The sequence below is a fragment of the Cupressus sempervirens genome, chromosome 9 (assembly GCF_028749045.1).
Source record: "Cupressus sempervirens isolate cs-2001-9-10 chromosome 9, ASM2874904v1, whole genome shotgun sequence".
NCBI lineage: Eukaryota > Viridiplantae > Streptophyta > Pinopsida > Cupressales > Cupressaceae > Cupressus > Cupressus sempervirens.
In genome coordinates, this window is record NC_143126.1 from 332,362,935 (window position 1) to 332,390,442 (window position 27,508).

A 27,508-nucleotide genomic window follows, 5' to 3' on the forward strand; every position below is an offset into this window, starting at 1 on the left:
TTATTGAAGAGAGCAAATTTGTTCGTCCAATAGACTTAATAATTCACTCATGGTACTTCAATTTGGACTCTGAAGGGAAAGGCATCATGAGTTCGATTTACAATAACATTAATCATTCCACGGTAAGCAGAGATCTCCAAGCTACCAATGTACCCCTCGTGCATGTCGAAAGGAGTGTTTGGTTTGCTTTGGTACTTCATTTCAGAGAGTTCCGATGCAGTTATATTCAAGCTGAAGGTAGGTAAAGTTCATTTGTTTTATCTGAGACAAAAATGGAGGCAAATTTTGCTCTTGGCTCGGATTCTCAAATACAGACCTATGAATGTTGGAGTTGATGAAATCCAACTCCGAAGATGCCCAAGATCACCTGCATGCAATAACCTATCAAAGGGAAGACAAGGAAGGAAAAGAGTGGAGCAAGGGAAAAACCCTAAATGGACATAAGAGAGAAAAAGATATTGCAACACAAGAAAATATGTATTTACAATATGCAAGAATGAGATGTGAAATACAATGAGGGAGCTCGAATATAAAGAGCTCAAGGAATCTCCTAGAACAAGCTAGAAGACGCTAGGAGATAAGTGTGACAACTAAGCATACATCCACATGAGGTGGAAAGTCCTCGAACAAGGTGAGAGGATAAGTATGACTTAGGCGAGAACAAACACCCGTATTGTCAACAACTTATAACTAACTCCTAGACTACAACTAATAAATGAAATGCATTTACCTAAGTAAGCTTAAGTAATAGAATAAATAATTAATAATTAATTATTTACTCAAACAATGAAGGCCAGATATCCATGCGACGTCTGAAACAAATCTTTCTTTTTGATGACCCGAGCTTTTTGAAGGGTGTTCAGCAGATTTTAGGGCTAGAGTATCTAGAGGCATTCTAGAAGAGGAGAACAAATTTGGATGTAGCATCGATGTTTGTTGCACTCGCGTTGATGGTGGGGGGATTGGAATAAGAGGTTCGTTGAGTCATGGCTGCAAGTGTGGACAGGCAACAGCTTCCAAGATTGGATGACATTATCGAGAGAGTTGTTCTGGGTGTTGGAATTGAGATGGGTACTAAGCCTTATAGGCTAGTTGGCAAAGGAGACTCTTCCATTCAACCACTAGTGGTGTGGCCTTCTTCAAATCCGCAAGGTACTCATATCCCCAAAGCAGTACAGGGTTGGAAAATGATCATGGAATTCCTAACTGAGCACATTTGGGTGACGAAGGAGCATGAATGAGGCTTTATGAAGGCTATGTCGAGGAAGAGCACGCTAGCCCCTAGACAACAAATTCACCATCATATGGCGAAGAAATCTCACTTGCATTAAGGCGCATCTACAACAAAGGGAGTTTGGGTTGATGCCTCTCTGCTTGCCGACAAGGGGTAGGGCAGTGGAAAGCGCCGCAGGGGGAGCCAGAGGATCTTGGTGATGGATGACCTCTCAACTCCAACTTTCACTCGTGAGGAAGTGGCGAATTGGTTCAGGAAGTAGTTGACAACGAGGGTGGTGGTGGCTCTTTTTGTCTTGGTTGAGCGATTTAATGTATGGGTGGGTGGTTTGTACTTTCAGAGTGTTCATACTCCATTTTTTGTTTATCTAATGGCATCTGTATAGGCAAGGTAAGGCTAGTTTAAAATGTAAGGCTCTTAGCCATATCGCCATAATGTACTCTCTTTATCAATACAATACAAATATTACCTATAAGATAATATGCACTCAACACAAATGTTGCGCTAGCATAGAAATTTAAGTGGACTTGACAATATCTAAAATTTAATGCTAAAGAAAGGAAATTTTTTCATGAGGCATGGGTTTGGTAAAATCCAATTAGAGGGGCCAAGAGAATAAATGAAAATATTAAGAAATAAACAAAGTCCCCAATTTTAGATGTGAAAATGTGTTTGAACTCAAGGAGTCAAACGCATGTTTGAAACGCAAGCATCGAGATGTGATGAATCAAGAGATCTAAATAGCAATAGGCAAATTCAAAATTGTAGTAATGGTCAGAGATGAAATAGGAAAAGGCGATATTTTGGAAATAAATCAATTTTTTAGAATTAAATCAAATATTTTATTAAATATGAAATATTGTAATTATTATTTAATTAATGAAGTCTTAAAATTTGGAAAAAGGTGAAAAAAGTTTGAGAATAAATAATTTTTTTAGATTTAAATTGAAAATTAATTAAATATTGAATTTTATTTAATATTTAACTACTAAATTTTGAAAAAAATTTTAAAAATGATAAACACAAAAAAATGATCAAAATGGAGTAAATTGCTTTTTGAGTTGTTTTGGGAAAGATTATTAAACATTAAGATTTATTTTCAATATTTAATTTTAAATTGGAAAATTGAACGAAATATTGTGTTTTATTAATATTTAATTTAAAATAATAATAAAATCCTAAGATACCGATGTATCACCTGGGAGCCTCAAAGCAGAAGCGGAGGCTGATGGAGACGAAGACAAGCTGAAGTGCGTGGAAGCTGGTCGGCAGCCATTCCCGATCAACTGGATGCGGCATCTCCAATAAATTTTTCCTTTGCTATCTATTGATTGGATTATGAATGTTGATTGTGTTTTTTGAGAAAACTTTACATATAAATTGCTTCGAATAGCACTTCCAACAATAATCACATATATTTTATCTGTCGGCTAGTCACCATTTATTATTTCACAGACTGTATGAACTAGGTGATGCTTGTGTAGCAGATGCCAATCATTCCCCAGAATACTTATTTTACTCTATTTGAATCCTCTTCCTTTATACCCGCATAGGATGGGGAAAAGAGACAACTCTGTGGTTGGAAGCCTTTGTCCATATTCAGTTGCCAATTTGATCCATTCATAAGGTTTGGCATTTACGTTTGTAGATATAATTATATATTTGATATTTATTGTAATATAACTCAGATCTATATTAGAATAATATATAATATATCAACTAATTGTATATTATAATGTTTATATTATGATAATATAGAATATATATCTTATTTTATATTTTAATATTATTTATTTAATTATTAATTAATTAATAAATCAATTATCTAATTTATTTTTGAACTTCGATGGTGCTGCTCGAGGCAATCCTGGCAAGGCCGGCATTGGATGCATTATTCATGATGAGGATGGTCATCGGATAGCCAAAAAAGCTATGTCTATTCAACCTACTTCTAATAACCTTGCGGAATTAGAAGCTTTGAAACAAGGACTTCAATTATGTCATAAATTGAAGTTAACCAAAGTTATTATTGAGGGAGATTCTCAAATCATTTTAAACGCTATTAGAAAACGAACAACCCCTAATTGGGTACTCAATTTCAATCTAGAAGAGGTCCTAGCTCTTCTTGACAAGCTGGCAGAATACAGGATCTGTCACATTTATAGGGAAGGCAATCAGAAAGCGTATAGTTTAGCAAACTTGGGGGCAGATGGGGTCAATTTAGTTATCATTAAGGACCATTCGCCTCTGCCAAAAGAATGATGGTTTTGCTTATTCTAGCTTGTGACCTTTCATCTGACTCCCTTTATCCTCCTTTTGGATACTCACTCACATATATATATATATATATATATATATATATATATATATATATATATATATATATATATATATATATATATATATATATATATATATATTTTCGACTTATATATATATATTCTCATTGGTTCTCTTATTTTGTTTTGAATTGTTTCCTTCCATAGGTATAAGGCTATAGCATTCTAATTGTTAGTCTCTCATCCCTTGTATATATAAAGAGATACATTCATACTTGTAAGTGTATATATATATATATATATATATATATATATATTCTCTTCCTTTTGGGGTTAAGTCCTTATTAGATGTATCAATTGGTTTAATTTACTATCTTGCGACAGGTCTTGATCTGCTAATAATATTTACGGTGTCTCATTTCATATAAGGGCCTGCTTGTAGATTCATTCCCCATCATTTATTGGGATGTCCCTTCATTAGCCTTTATACGCATTCTTGGCTTTGGTCTATTCAATGATGTTTTCATCATAATGGAACCAAGGCAAGATAATGCTGAGTTATAGTAGGCTCCATAACTGGATGACATCATCGATTACACCTTCTAGAGGCTTCTTTTGTCTTTATATGGGTTCTCATGTTCACACTGTAATTTACCGGCCTCATTTCTTAAATATGGAAACAAATATTTGTCTCTTTCATGCAACCGAAAATTGAACTATGGCCTTTTGTGGAAATGTAAAACCAAAGCGATGGAACAAGATACTCTACCCGGTAGATGACATGTCCCGACTGGCCATTACCAAAGCCATCAGAGAAGGGGTCTTCGATTACCAATTCACCTAGAGAACCAATGGTGACATCATCGGTTCCTCCATCGGTTGCATGATAAGGGCAAAGGTGGAAGCTGAGGCCATTATAAGACTATGCTCTGATATTTTTGTCCCAACTTGGAGGAAGGGCTTGGAGAAAGCTGTTAGAAGTATTGATGATAAATTTCATATCCCATTGCCAGAGAAGTATATGAAATTGTCGTTGGGTGACCCTGAATTGGCAACTGCATTTCAGCGTCCGTCTCTAGTAATTCGGGAGAGTGTGGCTTTCTATCATGAATGGCCGAAAATGGAGGCCAGCATCCAACTTTTGCTCTGCAAGCGAGGAATCATAACTGAAGAAAAAAAGGATTGGTTAATGAAATACCTCACTCTATCCAAGGCCTACATACAATCGGAAGTAAACTTCGACAACTTGGATGCCCTTTTATTTTGCACACCGAACTCCGAAAAATCCAGCAAGGCCAAGACTGGTTTTGAATTTCCTCCTAAATGTAATATTGAGAACCCCAATGACATTTTTGAAGTCATCATGGTGGTCTGGAAATGAGGTGTGGTCTCTGGTGTTTTTTGTGGGTTTTGTTTAAGCATAGTTAGGGTTTGTCTACTTGCGGATATATAAGGTACCATGTGTAGTCTAGGTGGGTATAGTCTGTCTCATAGCTATTTAGATGTTCGACAAATGATAATATATACCATCTACTATATATGTGCAGTTTATGTATGTAGATTTGGTTTGTAAATATCAGCAGAAATACTCTTCTAAAAAATGTACCTAAAACTTGGCTAAATATATGAAGTATGCTTATTAATAAGCGTTTGTCTGTTTATCTTCAGTTAAATGATTTGGGTTTTAAAGTGATTTGGTTTCCTGTTTCCAATGGTAATTATTTCAGCATTATTTCATTTTCATCTATATGGTGTATATTTTAAATTCGAGTTTAAGTTAGCTTTTCATTACTCTTCACTAGCATTACGTTTTGCTATCATTCCTCTGATTGGCTCCTTTTGATGATATTAGGCTTTAGACTCTTCAAGCCTTTGTCTCAATATAGAGATGCTTTGTAAGTAGGGCAAGTGTAAAGAAATGTAAGAGTTGTTTAGCATGTAATCGTTCAAGCTAAGAGTTTGTGGATATCTGCCCGATAAAGGAGGGGATAAAGCTTCACCATGCAGTCTCATATTCCTAGATCGTAGACAAATTAGATATTATTTGACCAAAGCCTCAAATTAGGTTTTGTTCCCACAAATCTAGGGTTTGGCATTGGGTCATTTTGTCTCTACAGATCAATGTTTAGTTCTAATTCCTACCAAGCTCTTTTGGCGTTTAGTTTAAAATTGGATAGAAGAAGGCTCTCTGGACCGATTGTCTCTATCCTTATTTAGTGTCATTGGTATGGTTATGTTGCTCTGGTTGACAATGGAATTACAAATTGAACACTAGTGTTAAGGGTAATTCGAATCTAATTTGTACAAGTCCCGCATTCCTTCGAAGATCTCTTCTAGAAGTTAGGGCTTCAGTTGGATGGAGCTCGATTGTTTTTCTACATGATATTTTTTGAACTCTGCATTGTGTTTTTGCATAGACTTGGAGGTATCCCGATAATGAAGCACTTTGTTTTATGATCTACTAACCATCTACAGGTTTCTTCTTTTCTCGATTCCATTTAGGTGGTTTCCTAATGATTATTATTCATACATTAATTTTGATGATCAATCAAGCTTTATGTAAGGAGTGTTGTTTTAGCCAAGGAATCTATGTGCTTAGAGGTGGTGATGGATATCAAATTGCAAGAATTCGGTCTTCCCCATCGGAACTTATTATCCATAACAGATACTATGTTGGCAAGGGTATGCCCCTCGCTATGTTGTAATTCGAAACTTTACTTGACAGGTTATGTAATCTGAAACTTTATACGATAGGTTATGTTCTCGTTGGGGTATGCCTCTTTTAAGATGTAATTATATAGAACTTTTATCCTAGGCAAGACTGGAGGTATTCTTCTCCATTCTTTCCTACCAATGCTCGTTTGAACGGAGTCAAGCTGATGTAATTTTATTTTTAGTTAATAAAATCAATCAAGGCTTCGATTGTTTACCGATCAAAAAACAAAACAAAAAATATCTAATTTATTTATCTATCACTGATATGGTTTATATCAATGGCACCCATATCATTGATATGGTTTATATTTTATAATCTTATTCTGTATTTAAACATGCATTAGTGAAGTTACAAGCTATCAATGTTTTAATGTATATTTATTTCATCTATTTGCATATACACACACATGCACATCCATGCGCATCCACATCCGAATCAATAACTAAGAAAAAATCCAATGTGCATGGATAAAACTTTACAATAAGGTTAAAGCACCCAACTTGACAACTCCCCAAAAAAAAGAGGAAAAATATAACAAATGGCAGAGAATATCTTTGAAAATGGAAGCTTGAAGAAAACACAGTAACTTCGTAAATTTTGTATGTAGTCATTAAAGTAGTATTTGCAAGTTGAAAGTCTATATAAGAAAGACTTCATCATTTCATTCTCACACACAAATAGAAGAACAAGTTGAGAGAAAGATTTGAGGATTCGGGAGAAAACGCAAGAGCATAGTTCAACTTCTCATTCTCTACCACTTCTCGGTGAGGCCAAAAAAAATTCTTGAGAAAATATCGAGAATTTTTTAAATGACTTTAATTTAATTAGAAATGCATTTTTTCACAAAATTCAATAAGTAGATGCTATTGAGTCAGTAAATGAGTAAACAAACCAAACAATCTGATCTGGATATATATAAATGCAGTAAGTAACAAAATTGCATCCTCATGTGAAATGCCGATGTAGTCACAGACTTTGAACTCTGAAACAAGCTACAAATAGTAAATACTGAATTGTTTTTGTCAAAATATAAGCAAATACAAATGTCAAGTTCAATATGAAACTAGTCTACATCTTCCTCTTCCCTATCCCAGTAGTTCTAGTAAAGTTCCGCTAATAATCCACTGGAAATCAATACAAATCAATGCCAAACACTTAGGTGTTGTTCCAAAACCCTTCTCCTCCACTCAAGACGTTGAATCTCAGCCCCCGAAATTGGCAATAAAATCTCAAGTTTTCCTGCTGCCTGGAACCTCTCACGAGAAGTTGATTTATCGCCAATATATCAGCGAGAAGTTGAACTATGCACAAGAGGGTTTTAATAAAATTGCACAGTATCTTTTAGAAAAGAGATGTCTTGAGGAGAGATAAGATTGTTTCTTAAAAAATGTAAATTCTTCTCCAAATGGAAAAGGATAGAAGAGGCCATGAGTTTCAAGGAAGAAAAACTTTGCAATAAGTTGGAAAACTTAAAAAAGCATGAATTTGGGAGGAAAGATAAATCACATTTTAAAAAGAGTGCATAATTTTCAACAAATTTTCAAGTTTTCTCCAAGGAGAATCTACTTCCAACGAAGAAATTGTATTTTTTTTTTCCATTTTCTTGCATGCTCTTATGTGTGTTTTAACTATGTTTTGCGGGAAGGTGAAAATGGCAGAACCCAAAGGACCAAGTGTGACCAAAATACAACTGATCAAAAACAAGCAGAGGGATTTATCCAGAATCCAAGATTGTGTCAAAGTGGGAAAGTTGGTGACACCAATCTCGGAGGCTTGGATATGAACGAGTTCAATAGGAGAATGTTTGGATATACAGATCACGAACCAACACACTTGGCTACTCAGATTATGAAAAGTGGGATTGTGGCTACAAGAGGTCTTCTTCTAGTCTTTCAACACGAAGATTGATTGTGGAATGTGCGAGACACTACAATTCAAATGGAAAAGTCATAGCAAATCTTTCTCCACTGGCTATTTCAGAAACATTTGAATCCCTACATTCCAAAAGATGGTACTAAAATCAAAAGAGCAAGCACTCAAGGTTTTCACCATTGGGATTCAACATTGTGAAGGTGTCATAAACAATTAATGGTTGCAGAAGAACAGATCCCACCATTCCAAGTCGCTTAAGGAGCTCGTCTAGCTTGAACTTCAGCAGGATGATTGACCTGGTCATGATGCTTAGTATAATATTGGAATTCCACTATCCTATGAGTTCAAGAAAAGATGTGATACTTTAGGGCCTATTTGGTTGCTAGAATACAACCAAAATAGTCATTGAAAATTAGAATTTGATTTGTATTCTTCGTTTGATGCACGGAATTGGAATGGAGAATAGGAATATGTATTCCCATTTTAGCCCCACAATGAGAATTTATCCATTCCCAAAAATACTTGTTATTGGAATAGGCTATTCCTATTACCATTTTAACTTTTTCTTATTTGATAATTTTTTGAAATTCCCTTCATTTTGACTTCTTGCTCAAGCTCCCCAAGATCAGAGATCATCAATGGCCAACAAACAACTGCACTCCATCGTTGACCCTCATTCTTTCGAGGATATCATAACCGTTGCCACAGTCGTGCACTATTTTGATTAGGTTGGCTCTCATATTTGTCAGTGTTGGACTCTTCGACAGGTGCATGAGTCTATTGTGTAAGTTAATAGTAGATGGGAACTCAAAAGTGCAGAGTCGCAGACACCGAGGAAACTATTTACGTGCCTATTTCATCGGCCAAGGAAACATGGAAGGTGATGGATGAAGCTTATAAGTTGGATGGCAACGGCTATTATTTAAATCTAAAGAGCATTACGGACTGTGTCGATGGTGATAAAAAATCAGATTACCCAAAATGAGGATAAATTTAAGTACCAAGGGGTATGGAAGATGGCAACAGTGGTGGCAAATTCTATCCTTGCAGAGCTTGCCTATGATCAGGATTTCGAATGAAATTGTGAAAGATGTTGTGAACGTTTATAGGGGGGCACAAGAACTTCTGAAAGTTATAGATTTCTCTAATAATATAACACTGAGCCCCATGAATTTATTTGTTTCAAGCAACACTTGAGCCTACCAAATGAATTTAGAAGCTGACATCAAGATGCAAGAGATTGAAAAACTGGTTGAAAAAAACAACTATCCTGACGCAACTTTAACATTTGAGGATATTGCTGAAGTTATGAGGGCATTTGCTTCAAAGCCTCATGTTCCATACAACATGGACATATTGAAGAAGCTTGGCGGCGTGATTGCGATGTGAGCGTATTGCAATGTGAGAGTAAAATCAGCAGTGGACAATGTTTACCAATAATTTTTCCAAAGAATATATCCATTTTATTATCCTGTTGAAAAGGTGGTGCTAGAGGAGTGAGAACTTGGTGTTCCCATTCGCCGTGCAAGTGTGGGCAATGAAAATGGAGATTGAAGAGCAAAGGAGTTGTGAGGAGTATTTGGGGTATCTCAAAATTGCACCTTTTTTCAAGAGGGATGGCTTCCATAATAATGCGAATTTGAGTTTTCTTCAAACTACAATCAAGCAGAACAGTAACATGATCAACAAGCCGCCTAGAATACCCAGAACTATGCCAATTTTGTTTCTTGACTTCTATGCACAAAAGAATAATTTGAGCAATTTGTTCCGTGCATTGCCAGACTTGAAGTTTAGATAAATTAAATCCCTATTCCCTATTCCAATTTCACTCTTGTACAACCAAACACAGGATTAACATATTCCCAATCAAATTCCAAGTTAACCAAACAAGACTAGAATTGCAATTTCTCATTCCCATTTTCATTTTCAATTGCTATGCTAGCAACCAAACAGACCCTTATTGAACATGTAGTCCTAGGATTCAACGACATGGATTGGGTCGATGATAAGTGACAACATGAGTGAACAAATGGTGAATTTGGAGCAATCAGTGAAGTTTTATATGAGCTCCTACATCATCTATATGCTGGCTCAAAATGAATTGAGGTTTAAAAGAATGATTCAGAGTGGTGCTCAACGCTTGAAGGTGCATGAATGTTAACCTCAATGGCATTTGTATGCAAAGGATAATTATGCCAGAATGAACACCTTTGCAATACGCATTGTCAAGTCTCTACAAAAGAGACCGTAAATGAGAGTATCAGTTGGGGCAATAAAATTGGTGAAGTATGGAGCATGGTTCATTTAGTTTCCTACTTTCTTCTACATCTGGAAAACAAGGAAAACCGTAAATGAGACTATCAGTTGGGGCAATGAAATGAAGTATGGAGCATGGTTCATTTAGTTTCCTACTTTCTTCTACATCTAGAAAACAAGGATTTTCCCCACAACCATATAAACTCTTGAGATATCCCACTGACAAAATGGTCTTGTTGGAGATCACTCAACAACTGGCAATTTACAATCAAATTCAAAAAGGAAAGAGGAAGTGTTGGAAGCATGAATGCTGATGATATTCCTATGGGGGAGTATTGTAGAAACATTATTTTGATGATATGTTACATTCATGACTGTGTTTGTTATTGATGTCAACATAGCAATTTTTTGTGGTATCTGACAAAAGAACAGTGGTAAAGATCAAGTTGGTGCGAACAAATCCTTGAGTACTTTCACTAGCGAGGTTAACGGGAGATGCTACTAAGTGTCCAGTATATGCGACTAACCTCAAGTGCAGAAGATATTAAGTCTGGAAGAAGTTATGCAAGTTTTGGTGAAGATTGTTCTGAAATAGAGTTTACAGAAGCATGTTCTGGTAAACTTGTTGTATTTCTTAGCAGAGTTGTTATTCTGAGAAGCAAGGTTAAAGGCATGTAGAAGACATGTTGGCGATGACGTGGCTTAGCTCGCTCGTCATAATATTACACGTGCAGAAAGTTATTCAAGTTACAAAGCGACTAATCGATGTTATCGCTAAGTATAACATGTTCTTAATGAGGTCCTATAATAATTAATTGAGAAGGTGTAATGATTGCATGAAGCACGAAGCGCGAAATAGAAGAGAAACAAGTTGATATGCGACGATAAGCAGAGCACGGCGAAGTTGGAGAAAACTTCGTTGCCGAGGTTTTATTTTGAGATCCGAGGTTTGACATTTGGATCCGAGGTTTGTGACCTGGTCTAAAAGATCTGACAGTGATTGGTCCAGTTGACAAGATAGAGGAAAGAGGATAAAGCACAGTACGAACAATTATTCTGCAAGGAATAGTTGAGAGATCAGTTGGACAATGAAGTTCAGTGGTCTTGCCCCAGAAGTTGGTTGGATAGTGGGTCCTTCTGCCTTCTACAACTCCTAACGGGGATTGAAAGTCTCGTATCAGGGACTCTTATGTACTGAATGTGTTTATAGACTCCTAATAAGGTCTATCCTCTAACAAGAAATATATATATATCAGTATATCTTTGTGGGCATCATTCCCACCAAGGTTTTCCCTCTAATCAAGGGTTTCCCTAGTTAACAAATCCGGTGTAATTGTGTATGTACATCTTGTTATGGTTGCTGTTTACTTTGATTGAATGGTTAAGATTAATTAAGGTTGATAAATGTTTTAATTGGATAATTGATTCACCCCCCCCCCCCCGCAATTATCTTGGTGGACTATTACTTCTAACAGGAAGTTGGGGCTAGAATTCACAATTTCTATTGGAGAAGATAAGATTGAAACGAACTCATATTTTAAGGTGGTCAAGAGATCATTGGATGAGCTGCATTTCTTCCATCGACCACTCTATTAGGCAAGAGAAGATTACGATCCTTATTTTGCAGATGAAAATGAGATTAGAAAGAGGATGTGTCGCAAGTTGTCGCTCAACATGACCAGAGCATGCAAGATCTTTCAAGTACCTAATCAAATAGAAGAAGATATGAATATGATTCGAAGGGGATATGACTCGAAAAGAAAAAGGACCACTCATCCTTATGACTTGTCAAGGAAGGAAATGTCAAATATCAATACATTATCACCAATTCTAGATTCTGTGAAATGGTGGTTAAGTGACATTTTGACAAGCCAAAGATGTCGAAGGAAAGTTAAACATACAAATTGATGGGGCACTAGTCATTAAGGGGTGCTATGGTGCAACATATTTGCACCAGCTAGATGGGATGTCATTGCCTGCATAAACATAGTCATGGCCATTGGTATGCATAGTATCCATCTAATCACATTTGTATGTTGCATTTATGGTTTAAGAAAGTTTATGTTGTCAAAAGTGCATGCAAGGTATATATTGTTTTTGGAATTAACTTATTCTATTATTTTATTTTACTTTTATATGTGATTGTTTTGAAAGTGAAGTTATTTAAGTAATTTTTTATATGAAAAATTAGTCGGGTAAGGATAAGTCAAGTACTTACATGCATAGCTTGTTTAACTAATTATTGAACTAATTACCAGAATAAATTTGTAATAATTCATGGTGTATTTTTTCAAACTTCTAAATAAATTGTTCTTCTTAACATTAAATTTATATTTTTTATAATTTAATATTTTTTCATCTATTTTATTGACAATGTATTCATTATATTTCATTTTATATTTAAGCAATTTGTAAGTTTAAATTTCATAATAGATTGTAAATGTGATAACTTGCATTATATCTATAAGTTCATTTCAAAATAAATAATTTTAAAAATAAAATAATATATAAAAACTTTTTTTTTTTAAGTACTTTCACACAATATATAATAGTGACAAAATTTAATTATGTTTTCATTTTATATATTAAAATCAAATAAATTTATAATACTTATTTGATTGTTTTTATTTATCTATTTTGTTTTATAATTTTAAGATTTTTATATATAATATGTGTTTAATTAATTTACTTGAAAAAACTAATGTATTAATATGTGACAAATAATTATTAGTAGACACTATACATTCAATTGTAAATATTAATAATTATTTTTTCTAAAATAGCATAGTTCTTTTATTGATATATATATTTATAGATGCATTTTTATATCTTTATATAGACTTTTAATATATAGAATCTGAAAAGGTTATTATTAGTAATTAAAAATATATTTATAAATATTTAACCAGTAATGAGATTATATTGCAAATGTTTTTAGATGATATCATTTACTTCTATGACAATTTATCACTTATTAGTAATAAAGTGTCAAAGGTTTTGTTAAGAAAAATTTTCTTTCAAAATTATAGTTCTATTAAATAATTGGTGCTAATATTTTTCTGTAAATAACAAATTATCTTAAATAAATAAGTAAATAACTTGTTAAAAAAATTAGTTATCTAATATCCTCAATAATTATATATATATAATAATAAACAAATAAATGTACAATAATAAAAGAAACTTAAAAAATAATCAACTTCTTTATAATATGTGTATATGTATTTAATCTCAAATTATTCAATTTAAAAGTTTAAATGAACATAAAAAAACTAAAGATACATTCTCATTAAAATAGAAAAAAAGATTAACTCATGATACATTCTCTTTAAAATAATAAAACAAATTTTTTTTCTAAATTTAAAAGTATATACTAAAGAAAAATTGCTTAAATAAATTCACTTACAAGTTTAAAAAAACAAATTTATATTAAAAATTTATAAATTCATTTAAATAAAATAAAAAGAACATATTTAATCTAAAATTTTATTAGTCTCCAAAATAATTTGTGCCTTCACTTAGTAAAGTTCTCATAGTAAATGTTTTTCTTGGACAACTCAAATAGTGTACGGTGTAGGAATGCGATTAGAAAGATACTGATAGACTGTGTATGCAAACAATGACATCCCATCCAACCGGTGCAAATATGTTGCACCATAGCCGATGTCAAGCGATCAAGGCATCCTTTTGAAGGGAGAATGGAAGAAGCAAAAATCCCATTAGGGAGTTCATACCAAAGAAAAGGAAAGAGTGCTGCTCAAGGAGTACAACTGAGGGGTAGATCAGACATTCATATTAAAGAACCCCAATAGAAGAGGCAGAGGCCAGAGAATGCTTCATCATCACCTAGTCGAACTCCAAGTGTACAAGAGATAGGCCCTTTCAATGGAGAAGAAGTAGAGACAAGCAGAACAATAGAGCAAGATGATCACATGGTCAGAGCAATGCAAGATAGGGAGAGTATCAATGCCTATCAAGAATTTTTACAAGGAAGAAGCAGAGAACAAGATGTTACCACTCAAGAAAGTCTAGCCGCTATCTTAGAGAGAGAAATGATGGAAACAACGGTGCATGTGGCCAAAGCAGAAAATCCTACTACAAAAGCAGACGTTCCTACTAAAGAGATAACAATCCTCAAGACAACAATGGAAATTCCTATAGCCAAGGAAGAAAACTATATCAAGTCAGTGCAAGGGCAAGAGCAATTAACAGTTCAGGATGATCATAATGATGTCGTTCCAAAATGGTTTAGGCAAAGGCTGCATAGAAATCAAGTGAAGGAGGTTTCTCTAACACTTGAGTTGCAAGAAACTCCAAATCAAGTCAACTATCTAGAAAAGAAAGGGAAAAGCTAAGAAATTTGCAAAAGTCATCAAAGGAGAATCTAGAGCCAAAACCATTCAGTTGGCAACACCTGCCGCTGATAACATAAAGGATCTAATTACTCCAGATGAATACAGTGTGATGGAGTTTGATTTAGGCCAAGCCTCTTGAGGGCAAGTTATAGAATATCTTGATGATTTTGCACAAACAAAGGTAGATAAGCTGAGAAAACTCTAAGGCATATTTAAAAACAAAAGGGTTGAATTAAGGCCTTATGTGAATACATAAACAACTTACCTCGTTCAGTAAGAGAGGAAGGCCTATCCTCTATTCCTCCTTGGGTCAATCTGACTATTTCAGTGGAAGGTATAGATAGGATCAAACAGAGTGCTCAAGGTGCCAAAGTTAAGATAGAAGGCATCCAAGCATGCTGAGGACTTGGTGCAAATTCATTATAGAGTAGCTATCATCCTTTCCAGGATGCATTGCATAGATGAGTTGTAGGAAGATGAACACATCTAGAGATGTGTAACCATGGACTTGCAAGATTTGATGGAAGCTCCAAAGCACACATTAATTGATGGTAAAGTTGTTGAGGAAGGAGATGTATATGACTTTACCCAATGTACAATGTAGTGAGCACGGCCAAAAAAATGTTTGAGGATTTCAATAGTGAATGAAGAGGGTAGTCGAGAATATTCAGGAAGGGATCTCTTGCATATTTGTGTCCTTGTTATCACTAAGATTGATAAAGAATAAAATAATGGTGGACAACCTAAGAGATAAATTAGAAGAGTTCAATAAACTAAATGCCTTCGTGAGGGATGACTTTGAGAATTTCTCTATCTTTTCCAATGTCATGCACAACCTAGGGCTTCTAACTAGATTGGGAGGACCACTTGAGAAATTTTGAACAAGTGATGGCAGTCTTCAAATTCAAGCAAGAATCAGCACCTAGTGTCAACATGGACAAGATGGAGACAATATTGGGAAGACTCTACGCACTCAAATGGTTGAGTCAAACATAGGCTATTTTGGGAAGAGATGCATTTAACGCATAGCAAGCATGCGTAGAGGGCATTCATCTCACCCCACTCTCTCCTTGAATGGTCATGGATAGTGGGCATTTATTATCCACTAAGATGATGGTCTTCTCTTCATTGGTCCATGTAGTTCCCTACATTAATGTAGATTCACTTTTCCAACTATACCCCTAACTACAAATGAGGTGGCATAATCTTTGGCCCTTGGCTATTGTTTTGACCTAGGACCACCCGTTGTAATCGAGGACCTATATCATGGCCTCATTTCTCATTTGTAAGCAATGGAATTATGAGATTGTTGCTAAAAGCTACTGAGATAATAGGGCATTGAAGTTTGGTGAATACTTAAAGCATTTTAGTGTTTGCGTGTTCTCTTATTCCCTCATTCACATTAGACTATTTAGATAGAGTGTTTTGATATCAATGGATAATGTGATGATGTTTTGATGAATTCCATGGTTCATACTTTTGACGGTTTATCGATTGTAAGTTGTTGTGCAAAGTTAGCATGAACCTCACCTTTATATATGCTTAACTTCTATCATTTTGCATGCATTATTTGTTTTGATGGTGTATGTTGTGATATGAAGATCATCTACATAACCCCTTGAAGATTGCACCAGTTCTCACATAGTTGTTTAGCTTGGTGAAGCGGACCTTGGTTATTTTGGAATTTGTCCATCTAAGCACTATTTGTTGTTGTCATTACCCTTAGGTTTAGACTAGAATTCATAAACACTATTCCTTTTACTTTTTGCATAGTCGTAAAATCAAAAAAGAAGTACCCTATTGCAATATCTTTCAATAGTTCCCATCTCTGGTACCATCTAAATCAACTTGAGCAATACAAATGTAAGGCCCCTCACAATTAACAACAAATCACATCAATAATTGAGCTTATCCATGGTCAATACCTGAAACAAAAGGAACCTTGGAGTCACCTGTATGATCTTTTTGCAATCTTAGCATACTTGGGACTTTTATCAAAAGAGGATAAGATATCTCAATATTTTGTTCTATTGCTGGTGAGTCATAAAACGCACATTAACAGATCCCAAAATCTACTCTAAAGACCTCCAAAAATGTTGATTATTGAGACAAAATACCAAGAAATTCAATTTACATTTTTCCCATCCATACTAATTCTGCTAGATTTGGATGGGTATGAATCACCCCCATATTGCTCATGATCATCCTCGAATTGCTTGTGTCTTATAAACCAACCACAAAATGCTCTTTCGAGCCAACCCAAATAGCCCGTATTCACCATCAGATGTCTTTGAGTCATTGGCTCTGATACCACTAATTTGAACAAAATGGTGAATTCAGTCACAATACTAGGTATACATAAACCTACAAGAATTGTTGATAGAAATAGACAATAGAAAAACTTGTAACAAGAGTTGTATGCATCAAAAGTCACCATTAACTTATTAAAAATGAGTTTTATACACATCTAGAATCCCAAAAATCTCAAGATTCCAACCAATTTGAAACTCAAGAGTTCTGGAGAATAAAACAATAAACAAAATTACATATTGTTCAGAAAGGTACAAAACTAGACACCGCAACTTGGAAAGATAATAGCTTTCAACTCAATGCTTGGAATTTGAAACCAATTACATTGTTGGAAAAGTATTAAAGAGATCCAATGTTAATCCCTCAAAACCATGCCTTCACAATTGATTTAAGGTTCCAACAACACTACTAACCCCAAAATCTTCTCTGACAGCCTCTAAAAATGTCAATTGATAAAATGTAGAAAATACCAAGAAATGCGATTTTCAATTTTCCCCATCTCTACTCATTCTGATAGAACTAGATGGTTCTGGATCTCCCATAAAAATGCTCCAAATCATCCTCAAACTGATCTCATCTTCTAAACAGCCCATAGAAAGCTCTTCCAAACCACCCCTAGGTAGCTCCTGTTACAACCCAAAATTTTGCCTAATTTGAAAACATTATTATAGTCGTTGAGATTTCATGTGAAGTCAGTTGACTTTTACAATTTGTTAAATATCATGATCATTTGAAATGGAAATATGGTTATTCATTATAATTTTATGTAAAGATGACATGTTAGTTAATCATTATGATATTATTTGAGGATGATTATTTGTTATCTTGGATTTATGGAAATGTGTTATTACTGGTAAATCTTTTCTTATAGGGGCGCGACAAAGGGGGGAAAGCATTGCCAAAGAGGGAGTTAGACATGGGGCACCAAATCCACCAACGAGCCAACAGGTATGAAATTTTAACTACCTTAACTAAGGATAGATGGCTAGGCAAGCAAGAGTATACTTTGGGCGACCATGAGCCAACCAGTTAACATATATCATTAAATAATAAAAGAAAAATCACTAAGCATTAACAAAATTTGTTACCTTTATAATTTGAGAACCTTTTGTTGTGTAAAGCATGTCTTAATATAACAACACCATGATACCTATATATACTCATACATGTACATACATATATATGCATATGTGCGTAAATCAATTCAGATGTATACGCCTATTTTGAACATATACATAAAATACATATGTTTAGGATTTAAACATGTATACATATATGTGTACATACACATATGAGTATAAGTAAGTACAATGATGTCCTCATATTAAAGCATTAAGAGGGTGCAGCTATTATTATTTTTCCACCTTGGCTATGGATTAATATTATTTCATGAGCGGCCATATTTTCTTATTTCTCTGTCGGGCCTTATAATCTTTGATGGTCCTTTATATTTTAAAAGATTTGCCAAGTATTTACCGATAACCCTTGTTTTCTTCTAACTCTTGTGCCACCTTCCATCTTGCTCGTGCTCGTAACCGAGCATGCAAGGGAGCGCCTCATATTTACGATGGTATTGCTTCCTCTTTGGCAAACAGTTTTCACATGTTCTCTCGTTACCTATTTTGCTTTGCAATCGCATTACTCCATACAGCTGCTTAACTCTGCATTTTCATATTCGATAGATCATTGTCTCACAACCACAATTGTATCCAACTAGTTACTACATAGACTATATCTTTGCAAGGCATCGCTACCTTCAACGAGTATTTTGTAAGTGAAATCTGCACACTGTGTCACAAGCCAAGTCAAAGCTCTACAAGAATAAGATGCATGTCTTACATACTCTACGAGTGCTATAAGCCAAACATTGCAGAGTCCTTCTACCATATGGAGGCCTTACTTACTAGGGTCATGCATTCTTCCATTCTAATACTCTTTTCCTCTCAAATCGATACATGAGATTCTTAATTTTCAGTTGGAAAAAGGAGAATGATAGTAATACAGAAAGATTCCAACTCTGAAAAGAATCTATTTGGTTATTCATGAATAGTTGAGTCCAAATATAAGAATTACAAAATATTTTTCTTTGTGATCTTTCTAAAAATTTGTTAAAAATAATACTTTATAGGACAAGTTTATATAGTGGCATCTCTCATATGCCTCTAAGATGAGCGACTACACTCTCTTAGGAAGAGCCAGCAAGTAATTTTTACAAGCAATACACACACACAAAGATATAAGCTGGCTGGGCTAAATAGAAACGGCTGGAGTATACGCTATATAAAAGCGGTCACCCCCAAGAATTCGTCAAGGATCACCAATGAGGTCGAGATGAAGGGAGTGAGTTGATAATCCATGAATAGCAGGCCAATCCTACAAGATTCAAAGAATGAAATCAGTACCTAATTAAATAATGAATGTAAGCAAATCAAATAAATAAGTCAGCTCATGGTAATCAAAGTTTAGATCTTGTTTGTCAAGTCGAGCGGTGGGTGATCGAGTACACAGTGCCCACACAAATCCTTGGCCAAGGTACGTTAGTGGCATGCTTGTTGCTATGATCACCAGAGGTCAAAGCACTAGCAGTTAGTAGGTAGGTTGATGGAAGGTATCCACAGCCTAGCTGACTGACTAGTCGACACTCTAACACCAAGATGCTCAGTGGCATGACAATGGGGTCCCAAGCCTAATCCCAAGGTAGGGAGGGCCTTTCTCAGTTGAAATTGTGTTGGGATACTTAAGGGTCTGTGGTTGGGAGGTTAAGCCCATGGCGATGCTTCTCCTCTCATCTAGGTGCCAAGGCTTGTACAACACAAGGACATAATCTGCATACATATCGGGCACTTTGTTTTATGTTTCTGTATTTTCTATTTGATATATATAAATTGGTAATGTAGTTAAATTAGTCAATCCTTCCAATGCTTAGAGAACAATTTTCCTTTTCAATGTATTAGCAAATCAGTTAAACCAGTTGATCTTTCAATTGAACATGAAATGTAATTGTATGCATGAGATAAGCTAACTTGATGGTAGTTATAACTGTCTTTCATATGACTCGGAACAGAAATGTTATTTTCCTTCAGTTAAATAAATAAGTTTGGAATATGTAGATCCAGTATGATTCTGTTAAATTCGTTAAACCCCTTCAAGTGAATATATAAAGTAGTTGTTATAACTGTCCTTATTTCATGTGAATATGAATATGAATGTGTCTTATTTTACTTTTAATTGTTTTGATTTTAGCAATGGGAAAATAGCATATTGCAGCTCCTGCGTTCACCCCCATTCGACTATGGATCATCATTGGACTATTTTGGATCAAAGGTCGAGAAAATTGATCAATAACTAGAGTGTTGTCCTTGCAATTCAATATAAATAGCCACAACAAAATAAATAATGCAATGTTAATGGTTCCAAACTAACTAAAATTTTACAACAAAGAACTTCTACACATTATTTGTGCTTCCTCTTCTCATGATCCTTTCAATTGACACATCAAAGTCCACATGCTTTAGCTAGCCTACATAGAGCTGAATTATTTTTTCTTTCATTACAATTTTTTCAGTCATTCAACTTCTACACACTATCTATTTAATTCAAATTGGTTTGAGCAGGTTTAATCTCCTGAACTATATGGGGCCTATCATGGATAAAGCCATATCCTTTAGTTATTTAGCTGCTAAATATGTTTAACTGTGGTGTGTTTGGCAATGAGTGCAACCATTTGATACTATAGAATCATAGTTCATCTATTATTGTTGGCAATTACTAGTGGTACCATAGATAGTGCTATGCTATCATACATGACACTATTTTACACATGAAGGATTCTGCAGTGAAAATAAGAAAACACAATATATAGCAAAGACACATAACAAGCTCGCAAGATAGCACACTACACTCGACGACTTCTAGTACCACCCATAGGAGCAAAAACTGTTGGTAAATTAATTGGCAAACCAAAAAGTATAAGATTTTTTTGAGAAAATATGATTTTCTAGAGAATGTAAAAAAATGTGGAAAAACAGAAACTATTTTTTTAGAACTTTAAGGGTGTTTCCGTAGCATAGAAATATAAAGAGAAAATAGAATAGAATTCAACTCATGAATTGTAGAAAATAGATACTCTCATTCATATTCATGTTGTTGATTGCATAGGCAAAAATTCAGTTAAAGAGGGCAGTCACCAAATAGTTGCCCAAGTGTGGGATCAAATATTAGTCAAGTCTATGAAGTACCTGAGATCAAAATGAATCGAAGAAAATAGTTTTTTTTTTTGTTTATATTCACATTGATACATAAAGAGGGCAGTCTCCAAATAGTTGTCTAACTGAGATCAAATATTAGCTAACTCTATGAAGTAACTGATATCAAAACTTATCAGACTATTAAAGAGGCAGTCATAAAATAGTTGTCTAAATTTGACATTAGATAAGAATCAAAAATTAAAAATTAAAAAAGCCAAGTATATTAGATATGCCTATGAAGTAACTGAGACAAAAACTTGTCAGACTTTAAGAGGGCAGTCATCAAATGGTTGTCTAAGTTTGAGATCAAATATAAGCCAAGTCTATGAAGCAATTGAGATCAAACTTTATCAAACAGTAATCTAGCTACAAATTCATTCTCATGATAGATGGATTCATGTGAATCACTACTCATGAAACATAGGTCGATGAGTATGATTAAAAAACTACACAATTAAATCCTGATAGCAATATCACAATCTAGCTACTGTTGGGAATTTATCAAAAGTGGAAACCATTTTGAAGTGATCCAAGATTTCATTGTGATTGAGGCAAGGAATTTTGTAGATGTAGTTCAATATTTGAGAAAGCTATTATTATAAACAGTAGGGCTTTGTTGCTTGCCCATCAAAGGGCCATCGATAATAGTGCATAATAGTTGTAATTTTAAAATTAGTGTCTAATGTTAATTGTATGTTTGATTGCATTAGAATCCATCAGGTGAAGCATGCAGTAGCTCGAATCATATTGAAACCGTCATTTATTTAGCTGCTTCAGCAGAATCTATGATTTGGTTGCTTTTAGCATTGGTCATGGGTTTGTTGTATTGCACTTATTACTCCTCAAAAACACAAAATCAAAAAAAAAATGAAAAAAACTTCAAAATACAGAAAATATTAAAACTCAAAAACATCAGAAATTACATATGCTGTTCAAAGTCAGATTTGAGAAAAGAAGGTCGGAATTGGAAAAAACACCCTCCAGAGGTAGATCACTACAAGATGAATGTGTATTTTCCTTTGATTGTATGTGTAAGATAGTGCACCAATTATGTTTTCCTTCTTATTGTATCACATTGGACTTAAGTTTCTAACATAAATAGTACCAACCTTGGGCGTGTACTTATTATTGTCAACATGTTACTATAAAAATCTTTTAATAGAAGAAAATAATTGTTATATTATAAAATTATAAAATATTTTAAAATGTATTTCATATCGATTTTATATTTATATCTATTGAATCTAAATATTTTAATATAAAAATTATTGAACTATATAATTTACATATATTATATACTATATTTATATATTCTAGATATGTGTATGTGCGTATACACAAAATCATACTGGAAACCCTGGGGGAAACAATCTGTGGCCTATTTCAAAACCCAAACCTGAACAAGTGACTTTGGGCAAAAAGTTAAAAGATAGATTTTAAGGTTTCTGCCAAGCAAGACACTAATTGTGTATTGAAACCCTCCATATGCAAGCATTTCGAGAAGGGGATGTGGTTCTATTTACGATGTGCAGTGTTTCCTCTAGTAATTGAAAATATGACCTCCAAAATGGAGCGCACACACATTCATCTTCGTACCCACTAAAGATGTAGACACATATTATCACTATTCATACTGAATTGAAGAATGTTATCCTGCATATCATTGTCTTTATGAATGTGTAACAGTTTGTGCAGTATATTTTGTTGCATGTCCCTTACAAGGTATAACACAATAATTTACTAGCTAGGTGATTCTGCTATCCTCAATCTCACCATCCTGGAGCCCATGGGTACAAATCAATTGAGTACACAATGTAATTTGAAAAAATAGTATAAACAAGGAAACCAAGATCTGGAAACTAATATGACCTAATTGCCTTTATAATAGATGAGGGGATGAAAATAAACTCAGGCATACCTTGAGAAACATTAAACTGTTGAGCTTTGTCAGCTTCTGGAACATGAAAATTTGAATTTCCATGTGAAATTGCATTCCCTTCCAGCGTTGATGAGGCAGGATGCTCCATTTCTGTCTCCAAATTGCTTGGACTAGCAGTGACTGATACAGCATCAGAATGAAAGTTGATAAAACTATTATTTTTGAAATTATAGAAATAAAAAATTTGACTGCATGCATACTCATAAAAATAAGACATTCCCATAAGCTTTTAAGGAAATAAAGCATTACCAAAACTATAAGCTTTTGATGAGTTACCAATTTCAAATGTCACAGAGTCGACACCACTGTCTGCAAACTCGTTGACTTGTTTACATGATGCAGGTAATGTTTGTGTTACTGAATCAACTCTGTTTCTTTCAAAATGTAAGCACTCAGAATTCTCAAACAATTCTGAGCTTTTCCTGCAGCAAAATTTCTGCTCCTGCGTTTCTAAAATTAACATGTCTTTTGACAGACAGTCTGTATCTTGATTGTTGGTTTGTGTAGTTTCTTCAATTGGTTTCTCATCCTTTGGACTAGCAAACAAGCTTTCTTGTAGAACAAGTAGCATTTCTTTCCCTGAATAGGTCTCTATATCTTTGTGTTTCAGAGGATTTGTTTGACCTTCAGTTCCAGTAACAGCATTCTCTCCTGCTTTGGATTTTACACTGCATCTATCACTAGCAATATCAGCAAACAAATCAATACAACCTTCAATAGCAGCACCCTCACTAAGAAACCCAGCTTCGCGTATGCCGCTCTGGTCTCTAGGAGTTGTAAGAATGCCAGATGTCACTTGCACATTTGATTTATGTGCCAAATCTTCTAAATGTGGTCTGCTAATTTTCACTTGGCTTAAAACATGACATTCCAATTTTTGTGTGTCCATGTCATTAAGTTTTGAATTTGATGCAACTTCATCATCGTTCAACCCTTTGCAAGAACTTGTTAAATAAAGCACATTCCTAGGTGAATCAAATTTATACTGCGTATCTGCCTCCTGATATGACAAATTATCTTTTGCATTTATAGATAATTTGAATGAATCAACAAGCCTAGAACACGGTTCAGCCTTACCCTCTAAATGTAAATTGCCAAGCACATCCTCTACAGAAACATTTTCTTTTGCAATGCAATTTTGACAATTGTCACTGTCTTTGCAACATGCACAACTTTCCTTGCTTTGAAATTCAGATCTAAGACCCCCTTGGCTAGTTCCGACCATTTCAGGTTTCCCATCTCCCAGAGAAGATTGAACAATTCTGTCATCTAGTGAGCATTGGTTTGTTTGAGCTGAAATATATAGTGAACCTTGATTTTTAGGCTCCTCCCTAACTACATATTTTACCTGATTCTCCAACTCTGTCTTTTTTATTTCTTCAATTTTTACTTGATCATGAGGAAACGAACATTTGCTACTTTCACTTTCCAGATCTTTGTTACCATTATCAAGAACTTTATTAACAAGAGCAATGCATCCATTGCCACTAGTAGACACAGATGAATTGTCAGTATTTCCTTGATATAGCATACAAGTTGCTTTCTTGGCATAGAAAGATGTAACTGGTAAATCTGATAGTAAGGGCCTGAACATGCTTTGTGAACTCTGATAAAGAAATAAACAAGATCAGCATTCATGCAAAGCAAAAGCAACTTACATAATTAGCATGTTAAGAAAAAAGGCAGAGTAAAACAATAACATCAAATACTGAAGCATATACGATGAACGAATGTCATAAATTGCATTTGCCTTGCAGCTGTACCATGTTCAATTCTTCCACGTTGTGAAAGTGCTACATATGTTTACAGTCTCCTCACAAATTGCAATCTCCCTTTTTTAGGAACACTAGAAAATTAAATGGCAACTTCATAAAGTACTAAAATGACTTATTTGGAGCTTAATAAAAATTAATAAAGTCATTTTAATTTTAAAAACCTGATTTAAAAAGGGAAAATGTAGATCCACTGCATTGGGCTTTAAGAGAAGAATGTTAGATTCATTTCAGCATGCTTGGTTTTATGTTTGGTTTCTTCTCTTAGAGAATTCTGGGATGTTTTGGCTTTCAATAGATTTGAGGGTGGAAACCCTTCAGCTTGGAGGCAGTGGATGGAAACCCATCGTCTATTGGAGATATTGCTCAGGTGTCTCACTTTGTGCTTCAAATTCATATTTCTGGTTATCCAATCTGACTGTAAGTTCTGTGGCTACGACTGGATATTTTGTTGCTCTACTGAAGATTTGAAGGCAATATTCATATCTTATTTCAGTTTGTTATTTCCTTTAGATTGTATAGGATAAATTTATATAAATTACATGCAAAGTATTTGTTAATTTGTTGTGGTAAAATCTGGAAGTAATATCCTAGGCGGATATTTCAGTAGTATCAGAGCAGTTTTCCCTGTCAGCCCATGAGTTTGTATCAAAAATTTTAGTTGAGGAAATACGGAGAAATATTCTGAATGTTTTATATCTCTGGGACACAATGTTTTGGAAATTTCCTTTTGAGGCTAGCCACATTTGGAATCAGGTTATTAAAGTGTTATTAAAGTGAGCACTTCATGGTTAAAATCATGGGATTAATTATCTAAGAACAAATATCAAAACCGATTGAATTAAAGGTATATATTTATTGGTAAAATAGGAAGCAGTGGTTTTATCGGGTTTTGAGCTCTCTTATAACAATACCAAGGAGGTGTTGAATATATTAAGGGATTACTACATTCCTTTGCCATGAATTTATAATTCCGTGGAGATTATAATAAGCAACTTACATATTTTAATGAAGCTACTGGTGTGATTATTATTGAGAGCCTTTGAAGACAACTATTTTGATGCCGAATATTAATACTTTATCGGGATTTTATATGTGAAGCAGAATTCTTCATATTATGTTGGGCATATTGTAATATTTGGCATGTAAAATATTTATTTTTCCTATTCCTGTGCAGCATGGGCAGAAATTGAAGCTTTTAATCTTTATGCCACAAATATATTTCAGATAAATTGGCATTAATATTTGTATGAAAGTATGGTGAATGGACATTATAAATAGTGGGAGATTTAATATTGGAGAAATAAAAGTTTATTTGTGTAGATATATTATCAAATACGGCAATAGTTCTGAGATTGATATTTGGTCGTGAAGATAATGTATGAATATTGAACCAACTGCTTATTCATCTGACTCCCATGAACATCCAATGGTTGCCTATGGGATGGAGTGGTCGCAGGTCATAGAAGCAGCAAATTAACATTGTTGTCTATCTATTTTTTTCACTCACGGAGACCTTTACTATCTGGAAAAAATCATAAAGGACACGAGCAGAATTTAAATAACCGCAGTCACTCACACGCAAGGTTTATCAGGTGAATGTACCATTGTCCTGACCAGACAGTTCTTATAGTAGCAGGCTGTGTTCCATTGCAACCAATTACAGAACTGATAGAAGTTGAGAAGCATCATGGGAGACAAACAAAACAAAAGGAACATTTGAGGATTGAAAAATCTGAAGCCCTGTTGGCATATGCAATAGGAGGCAATCTTCAGTTCCAAATGGGACTCAGAAACTCAATAGGATTGCTATGATACCAGCTAGTCATTATGTTTAACAATAGAAAGGGACCTATGTTGTAGCAAATTCTTTCCTCTAAACAACCTCTGATTGTATGCTCAGCATATGTTAATACAGTAAATAGGTTCTGTGGTTATCACCTGTACAATGCCTCTGAGTTCATCTTCACCAAAATGTATTTCTGCAATCCAAGTTATTGGCATTGAGTTTATACTTGTGCCCTATTTTAATCAACTGTTTAGTGCTGCATTCTTTTTCTGAAAAGCACTTAAGTATCAAACACAATGAACTACCATATCTGAAATTGTTTGTTCAAATTAGCAAGTAAACTGTTTTATGAAATTCTTAGAAGGGAAAGAAGGATAACTGGTCAATATCCTGTTGGGAACGTTACAGGAAGAAAATATGTGCCTAAGTTACAGATGGAATGGGATTTGACAGTGTCTGGGATTTCCATGGTGATGGAATTTCTGTAGTATAACAGCTATTAAGCATTCTGAATTCCCAACCAGTGAGTTAATTTGGAGTATCACTTAGAATAGAGACTTGCCTCTGGTGAGTTGAGCTTCTTGCATTCTGTCATTTGGAGGTCCTCTTAGAGTGGGATATTCAGTAACAGGTTAAAGGGTGCTGAAAGTGTATTCTTAAAAAGATTATCTACTGTATGCTGCAATTGATGAATGAAATCAACAAATACAAAGCTGTATGGCATCACAACAATGAGTAA

General features: G+C 34.5%; 1 protein-coding gene across 4 annotated transcripts in view; it reads right to left on the reverse strand.

The window, feature by feature from the left end:
• LOC149538699 (uncharacterized) overlaps nucleotides 1-27,508 on the reverse strand; it is a 63,055-nt gene that overhangs the window by 16,396 nt on the left and 19,151 nt on the right. For 2 of the 4 annotated variants that reach the window (XM_089800034.1, XM_089800036.1), the window contains exons 5-6: nucleotides 23,458-24,814; nucleotides 23,188-23,328 (exon numbers count right to left, since the gene is read on the reverse strand). In XM_089800034.1, the coding sequence (XP_089656160.1) occupies nucleotides 23,188-23,328; nucleotides 23,458-24,814 (1,498 nt within the window). The remainder of the gene's footprint in view (nucleotides 1-23,187; nucleotides 23,329-23,457; nucleotides 24,815-27,508) is intronic. The other 2 variants (XM_089800035.1, XM_089800037.1) reach the window with 1 other exon arrangement.